This window comes from Neophocaena asiaeorientalis, unplaced genomic scaffold (genome assembly GCF_003031525.2).
Source record: "Neophocaena asiaeorientalis asiaeorientalis breed wild unplaced genomic scaffold, Neophocaena_asiaeorientalis_V1.1 scaffold152, whole genome shotgun sequence".
NCBI classification, from domain to species: Eukaryota; Metazoa; Chordata; class Mammalia; order Artiodactyla; family Phocoenidae; genus Neophocaena; species Neophocaena asiaeorientalis.
Genome location: NW_020185338.1, coordinates 361,269 through 369,307, shown reverse-complemented (window position 1 = coordinate 369,307; position 8,039 = coordinate 361,269). Strand labels below are relative to the sequence as shown.

Genomic DNA, 8,039 nt, shown 5'->3' with positions numbered 1-8,039 from the left:
CGGCTGCTCCCCCGCCCCCCCATCCCAAGGCCCTTCCTCCCTCACCCCCAGCGTCTGCCCCCCGCCTGGCACCCCACACCCCAGGCCCCGCAGAGCTTCCAAGCCAGCCACCCATGACAGCCTGTGAGAGGCTCCCGCGTCCCCTCGCAGGCCTGGGCCCCCTCAGGGAGGAAGAGATGAAGCCGGGGGCAGCCCCCAGCCCCTTGCAGTCCCCCGTCCCTCCAGCGCCCACGAAGAAGAGCCTCCCCGCCGCCCCTCCCAGGCGCCGCGTCGCGGAGAAGGCGTCCCTGGAGGACCAGAGTGCAGGGAAGGCGGACAGGGGGGCGGCAGCGGAGGGGGACCCGGTGGGTCTTTCCAGGGCATCCCCGCTCCGCCTGCCTCCCCAGGGGACCTCCGGCAGCCCTGGGGACAGGCCTCAGAGAACCACAGAGCAAGGCCAGGAAGCAGTGGCCAAAGCCGGCGATCTGGGCAGCATGCCAGAGCCTCCGAGGAATATTCGACCACCCCCAGTCCCACCTCCCAGGAAGAAACGGCTCTCCCGGCAGCTGGCCTCGGTCCTCCCAATTCCCCTGGAGACTGCCGAGCTTTCCACGGACAGGGAGGCCCCCGAGAACCCCAGGCCCGGTCCACCTGGAGAAGGCCAAGGTCCTGCCCCCACGGCTGGCACTCAGAGCCCGCATGCCCGGCCTGGGGCCCAGCCCCAGAGCACCCCGGAGTTCAAGGGCTCCCTGGCCTCCCTCTCAGACAGCTTGGGGGTGCCCGCCTCGGCCGCAGACCAGGACTCCTACTCGACCAGCAGCACAGAGGAGGAGCTGGAGCAGTTCAGCAGCCCCGGCGTCAAGAAGAAGTCGTCGATGATCCTGGGCAAGGCCCGCCACCGCCTGAGCTTCGTGAGCTTCGCCAGCGTCTTCAGCGCCTTCCTCTCCAACAACCGCAAGCTGTACAAGAAGGTGGTGGAGCTGGCCCAGGACAAGGCCTCGTACTTCGGCAGCCTGGTGCAGGACTACAAGGTGTACAGCCTGGAGATGATGGCGCACCAGACCTCCAGTATGGAGATGCTGCAGGAGATCCGCACCATGATGACCCAGCTCAAGAGCTACCTGCTGCAGAGCACCGAGCTCAAGGCCCTGGTGGACCCCGCCCTGCACTCCGAGGAGGAGCTAGGTCGGTCCGCGTCCTGGGGCAGGGGCTGGGAGCGGATGGGAGCCAGGGGTAAACCCAGATGATCCTCCCTTTCCGTGAACTAACCCCTCTGCTGTTCTGTCTCCTCCTTCCGAGTTCGGCCCATGGGCTCAGTTAGATGGCAGAACCTCAACCACCTGAGAGCTGGGCAGGACCCCACCCTCAGGATGCTCCTGGTTTTGTTAGGGAGACAAGTCACCAGGAGCGATTAGCGGCAAAAAAAAAACAAAACACTAACACACATGGCTGCTGAGGGTCAGAGGCAGTCCCTGCAGGAGATCTGGTGGCTGCAGAGATGTAGAGACCCTAGAGGGCATGGACCCTCTTATTCTGTAGATGAGGAGAAAGACCCGGGAAGGGGAACGGCCTTGGTCAAGGTTACACGGGAGCCAGGGGCGGTGGGGAAGCTGATCACAGGTCCCTGCCTCCGGGTCACCACGCCTCTAGCTGCAGAGGCTCTGAGGGCCTGGAAGGATAGACAGGAGTGGGGTGACGGAGGCAAGGGCAGCTGTGTGTCGTCCTGTTGAAGAGGCTGGAGAAGCAAAGGGGAAGAGGGAGGCGGCAGGATGAGGACCAGGACAGCCAGGACCAGCCCTAGACCCAGACATGGGCCAAGCCTAGGCGTGCGTGGCAGGGAAGGGTTATCTTGGCCTCTACTGAGACTCAGCCATGGGGACATGGGCCCCTCCCTCACCTCCCAGGGATAGAGCAGCTCAGGTGTCTCCCTACAGGGACAGGACTTGGGACCTCCCCTGCTGGGCCAATAGCTGAGACCCTGGGGATCGGACAGAGCCAGAAAGACTTTCCAAGAATATTTCCCTACTGTCAACCAAAGCTGAACATTGCCTTGTGTCAAGTTGACGTGGGTTCAAATCCTTGTTCAGGCCCCAACTAGCTGTGTGACCTGCACCAGCAGAGCCTGAGTTGGTCCATCTGTGGAGTGGGGATTATGGCATGTATGTTGCACAGTCGCTGTGAGATCAGAGATGACTAATTCTCATTCCACTAGCTGATCAGGACGCCTCTGGGATAAGATGACATTTGAACAATGAAGGAATAAGCCATGTGGATAGCCACATGCATTTCTCCAGGCAAAGGGAATGGCAAGTGCAAAGGCCCCGAGGTAGGAGCAAGCCTGGCTGGTTGGCAGAACAGCAAGAAGGCCAAGGTAGCGGGAGCGGCGTGTGCACAGGGAGCAAACAGGTGATGAGTGAGAGAGGTCACAGGGACAGGTCACAGAGGGGGCTTGTGGGCCACGGGAAAGACTTCAGCTTCTATGGTGGATGAGATGGGAGCCATTACAGGGCTCTGAGCACAGGAATGTCATGATCAAACATGACATAACAAGATTATGCTGGTTGCTGTGTTGAGAATGGACCAAAAGAAGCCAGGGCAAGAGGCTATTAATATAACTCAGGTAAGAGATGATGACAGCCTAGGTCAAGGTGGTAGCCGTGGAAATGGTAAGAAGTCAGGTTCTGGCTATACTGTATTCTTGAGACTAGATTCAAATGGATCTGGTAATTGAAAGAGATACATCAAGAATAACTCTACCAAACATTTACTGGGCACCCAGGCCCTCCAGGTACAGCTGCACAGGTTGTATACTGCACAACTCCCACGTACATAGTGCTCTCTGAGGTGGTGTACTAGTAAGCAGCCCTGTGAGAGTTTCATGTGTGCCAGGCCCTGTGAAAAGCGTTAGATACCGTGTGTGGCTCCTGTGCCCTTGGCAGTGTTGGCTTTCTGTTGAACGTACTACACTGTCTCACCTGTCAGAACTGTGAGCTGTACCTGCCGGGGCTGTGAGTATGTCCTTCCAGGGACATGGGGTGGGGAGAGCCACACTGTCGGGCAACAAGACGTGGGGGCAGGATCCCTGCAGCTGGTTTCCTCACCCTCCTGCTCTCGCCCCCCTGCAGAAGCCATTGTGGAGTCTGCCTTGTACAAGTGTGTCCTGAAGCCCCTGAAGGAAGCCATCAACTCCTGCCTGCATGAGATCCACAGGAAGGACGGCTCGCTGCAGCAGCTCAAGGAGAACCAGCTGGTGATCCTAGCCACCACGACCACCGACCTGGGCGTGACCACTAGCGTGCCGGAGGTGCCCATCATGGAGAAGATCCTGCAGAAGTTTGCCAGTATGCACAAGGCCTACTCGCCCGAGAAGAAGATCTCCACCCTGCTCAAGACCTGTAAGCTCATCTACGACTCCATGGCCCTTGGCAACCCAGGTAGGTGGGCAGCCGGAAGGGACCCGGGCTGGGGGCGCTCTCTGGATCCCTGGAGCAGCGATGTCGTATGAGGCTGTGACCCCTTCCCCTCGACAACTCCAGAGCCCTTGGAAAGCACTGGAGAAGCCTTCCCAGAATCAGAAGCCTGTTGGGGCAGGAGTAGCCACGGTGGGTTCCCTGGGGGCCGGGAGGGGAGCCATGGTTGGCTGCCACACTGAAAGCAGCCGAGGAAGCCAGCCCATACTGTGCCTTTGTATGAATTAGGAAAAGGTGCTACGTTCGTTTCCTAGGGCTGCCGCAACAGAGTTCCACGAACTGGTGACAACAGAAATTTATTGTCTCACAGTTCTGGAGGCTGGCAGTTAGAGATCAAGGTGTCAGCAGGGCCCTACTCCCTCTAAAGGCCGTAAGGAAGGAGGTGTTCCAGGCCTCTCTTCTAGCTTCTGGGAGTTCCTTGGCTTGTGGCAGCATCACTCCAGTCTTTGCATGGTGTGCTCTCTGTGTACGTGTCTGTGTCCACACTTCCCCTTTTTATAAGGACGTCGGTCATATTGGATTAGGGGCCCACCCTACAACAGTATGACCTCATCTTAGCTAATTATATCGGCAAAGACCTAATGTCCCAATAAGGTCACATTTCGAGGTACTGAGGGCTAGGACTTCAACATATGAGTTTTGGAAGGACACAATTCCACCCATAATGGCCACATAAATCAGTTACAGAAGCCAGTGGGGCAGTTACGCTGGTCTGGTCAGGTGTGCCCGAGCTTGGCTGGGCTGACTCGAGGGTCTGTGGTCAGAGGGGGTCGTTTGGAGGCTGGCTGGGCTAGGATGGCCTTGCTCATGTGTTGGGTGGTTGATTGGCTACTGACTGGTCTCGGATGGGGGTGACTGGGCCACGTGTTTCTCATTCTCCAGCAGGTTAGCCCAAGCTTGTACCCATGGCGGTAGTTGGGGGTCCAAGTGGGCAAGTACAGCCTGCAAGGCCTCTCGGTATGGACTTGAACTGGCACAACGCCGGTCTGACACATTTCACTGACTCGTTTAGTCACAAGACTAGCCCAGATTTAAGGGGTGAGGAACCAGACTTCCCTTCTTGATGAGAAAAGCTGCAAAGGCACCTAGCCAGGGGTGCAGACGTAGGGAAGGGCATCATTAGGACCATTTATAATCGGTTTATCCCAGCGCTCCTCCAGGCAAACAAGCACAGGCATCACTGCGCCGTGGTGCACACCTTACACTGAGCACAATGCTGGCTGGATTTCGCCCCCTGGCTACCCCTTCAGCTGGATGTCCCTGTGCAGTAAGCAACCTGCGTAACTGTACATGACAGCCATGGTAATGGAGCGTGGAAGGATTCTTAACCTCTGTAGCCATACAGACTTAGGTTCAAATTCCTGATCTGTCACTTACTACCTGTGTGACCTTGAGTGATTTACTTAACCCCATAAGACCCAGTTTCCTCATCTGAGGAAGCTGTTTTACAAAGAGGCAAAACTAAGACCCCTAATGGTTCAGAAGCCACACTTGGTCACTTGTGGGTATTGGAAACAGCATATGTAAAATGTCAACCTCAATGCATGGTGCCTAGCAGGCTCGACCAGTGGTGGCTGTTTTAGCGGAGGGATTCTCCATCTGCCTTGGAGAAGAGCAGGCCAGTGTGGCCGCAGGCCAACAGAAGACATTTGTTAGTGTGTGACTGGGGGATGGTGCAAGGTCCCCTCACCCTAGAAAAACTTCCTCACAGGCCTGGAACAGGCCACAGTTCCAGGTCGGAGTCACTCTTCTGGATTAAACTGACTTGGGTCCGACAGTCAACTGTGAGAATGAATACTGTCCCCTGTAAGCAGATGCCACCCTGAGTTACAGCTGCACGTTAACCCTTTATCATAATATTGGAAATGTGATTGGAAGAGAGAGGGTTGGAGCAGTGGAGACGGGATGCTGAAGTGGAGGGTTTTCTTCATGGAGTGGGAGTCAGACCTCGAGATCGGGTGTCCCACGCGGTGTAGAGTCCAGAGAACAGGCCAGCGTGTGAACTCCACAGCTGAGAAACCGCCTCAGAAATCTCCAAGGAAGTAAGGTGGGGGTCAGCAAGCAGCCTGCACCCCCCCGCCGAGCTCTCAGAGGTGGACCTGCTCTGCCCCGGGGATGTGGAACCCGGGAAGCTGTCCAGGAGCCCACAGCAGCGATGTGAGGCTGGAGGTTAAGTCCCCAGTGTGGCGTGGCAGAGGGCTGACCAGGAACCTTCTCAGACCTTCTCAGAGCGAGGCGGCCCCAGATCAGCAGCCGGGGAGGGAGGCAGGCTCAGGGGGTGTCCTGCGTGGTGTGTAGAGGGGGCAACTGGATCAGGAGAGGAAAAGAAACAAAGCCCCGTATAGGACCCTTTGCTGGGAGCAGCCTCAGCGAGAACAGACAGGTGGGCCTGGGACCTTGGAGGAATGTGGAAGAGAGAGATCCAGGCTTCCTTCCCAGCTGTGTGATTGTGTCCAGGTAACTTCGGTGCTCTGAGCCTCAGTTTCACCTGTGTTAAGTCAGCACAGCTACACCCACGTTACAGGGCTGTTGTGAGACTGAGATGAGTCTGCAGTTTGCATCCAACCCAGTGGCTGGCACTTAACAAGGACAGTTACCTTCCCCTCTGAACTTCTCATTTGGGCAGTCATTCTCCCTGCCTTGAGGGGGCTCGGGGCAAAGTCAGGGCCCAGTCAGGGCCCAGGGCTCTACAGACCCTGAGCCGTTATCAGGGAGGCAGCTTTGGGCCTGAAATGGGCAATTGCATCCTCAGCGAGTCCCCGTCTACTCAGAAGCCTTGAGCTTCCTGCAGTTCTTTTAAACACTCAGTGTCTTGGCAGTGACTTCAAACACTGTTTTGCTGACAATGAATTTACTTACTAAAAACTTACCAGCGAGCAGGGAATGGGGGAGGGAATGGCTAAATCTGAGGGAAAAGAAAGACAGAGAGGCACTGCCGGAGCTCAGCCCGTGAAAGACTGAACAGAACGAGGACGCTCATAGTTTCCTTGTCCTTGGCTGGCAGGGGCAGGGAGACAGGAACCTCTGCTGATTCAGAAGCCAGCTCCAGGCAGGGAGACTCTGAGCCCAGAAATTCAGGACGGGATCAAGGCTCCGTGTGAAGATTCCCCACCAGGAACAGACCCACCAGGAACAGATGGGTTTCTTGGCGAGAGCCAGACAGTGGGTTCCCCTCCCACTGCTGAGGGAGCACTGGCCTTGTGAACGCAGTGGCTCCCGACCTTACCTGTGCCCCGAGCTGGCCTGGGCTGCCCCACTCGGAACCTCAGCCTCTTCCCCTGAGAGGAAGCAGTTCTGCCAAGAAGAGCAGGAGTTTGAGGGTTCATTCAAGGACATGGGTTTGAACCCAGCTTCGGTGCTGTAGCCTTAGACTTGAATCTCATGGGGCCTCTGCTTGTGTGTAAAATGGGGATGATAAGACTTACCTTGCAGGTTGCCGTACAGGGTAGAGGTGGGGGGAGCACATAGAAAACACCTGGGCTGCGTGGCCCCAAGGAGGTACTAATCTTCCAGAGCCTCTGGTTTCTAGCCCCGTTCAAAAAGAGGCTGGGAACACCTCTCTCGGGGCTGTGGCAAGGCTCAGATGCGAGCCGGTATGTGGGTGAGTGTCCAGTAGATGTGAAGATGCAGGAATGGCTGCTCCAAATGTGGAGGACGCAGCCACTCAGTGGTTTCCAAGCTGGGTTCCAGGAGGCACCCCAGGGACCACCAGAGGGACACAAGACTGGGCTTGACGCCAGACAGCCCTGCTTGTCCCTGTTTTACACACAGGGTTCCACCTGGGATTTTGTTTGAAATAAACAGTTCTGCTGCTAAATTTTTTGGTCTTTTGAGAAAACCTTTCATTTGGAAAACATTTCAGACTTCAAAAACTTCAAGAATAGGAATAGTACATTAAGATAGGAACATCCACTTAGCCCTTGTGGACTGTTAATATCTTACGTCCTTTGCTTTATCATTTATACTCTCTCTATGCATATGTAATTTTTTCCTGAATCATATAAGGGCAAGTTACATACATCTTGGCCCTTTACCCCTAAATACTTCTGAGAATAGGGATATTCCCTCACATAACCACATTAAAGTCGTCTGCTTCGCAAACTTACATCAATAAAATATTTTTCTCCACTGCACTGCCTGTATTCCAGGTGGTCACTGATCTAACAAGGCTCTTATTAGCATTTCCTCCTCCAGTTCAGGGTCCAATCCAAGGTCAGGTACCGCATTTAGTTGCCTCCTTTAATCTGGAACGTTACAGCCTTTCTTTGTCTTTTATGGCATTGGCATCTTTAAAGAATACAGGTTTTCCTCCCTGCCCCCTCCCCATCTTTTCTTTGTCACGAAAGTTCCTCATTTTATGTTTGTCAGATGTTTCCGCATGATTAGACTGAGGTTAGGCATTTTCAGCCAGATCTGGACTGACTCTTAAATTCTCTTCTGACTTTGACATGAAGTGACCTTAGGACCACGTCTTCTGCTCACAACCTCCGCTCACCCGGCCCCGCTCCCCTCCCGCACCCTCACCTCCTCGCCCACCAGACGCTTCCAGAGCTTTGCTACTCTGAGTGTGGTCCCCAGCCCCGCCGCCCC

At 55.6% G+C, this 8,039-nt stretch overlaps 1 protein-coding gene across 1 annotated transcript in view; it reads left to right on the top strand.

The window, feature by feature from the left end:
• The first annotated feature begins 6 nt into the window (after positions 1-6).
• The window catches only part of RIN3 (Ras and Rab interactor 3), a 24,884-nt gene continuing 16,851 nt past the window's right edge, over positions 7-8,039 (top strand). The window contains exons 1-2 of the mRNA XM_024736349.1: positions 7-1,164; positions 3,105-3,413. Coding sequence (XP_024592117.1) covers positions 114-1,164; positions 3,105-3,413 — 1,360 coding nt within the window. The 5' untranslated portion in view covers positions 7-113. The remainder of the gene's footprint in view (positions 1,165-3,104; positions 3,414-8,039) is intronic.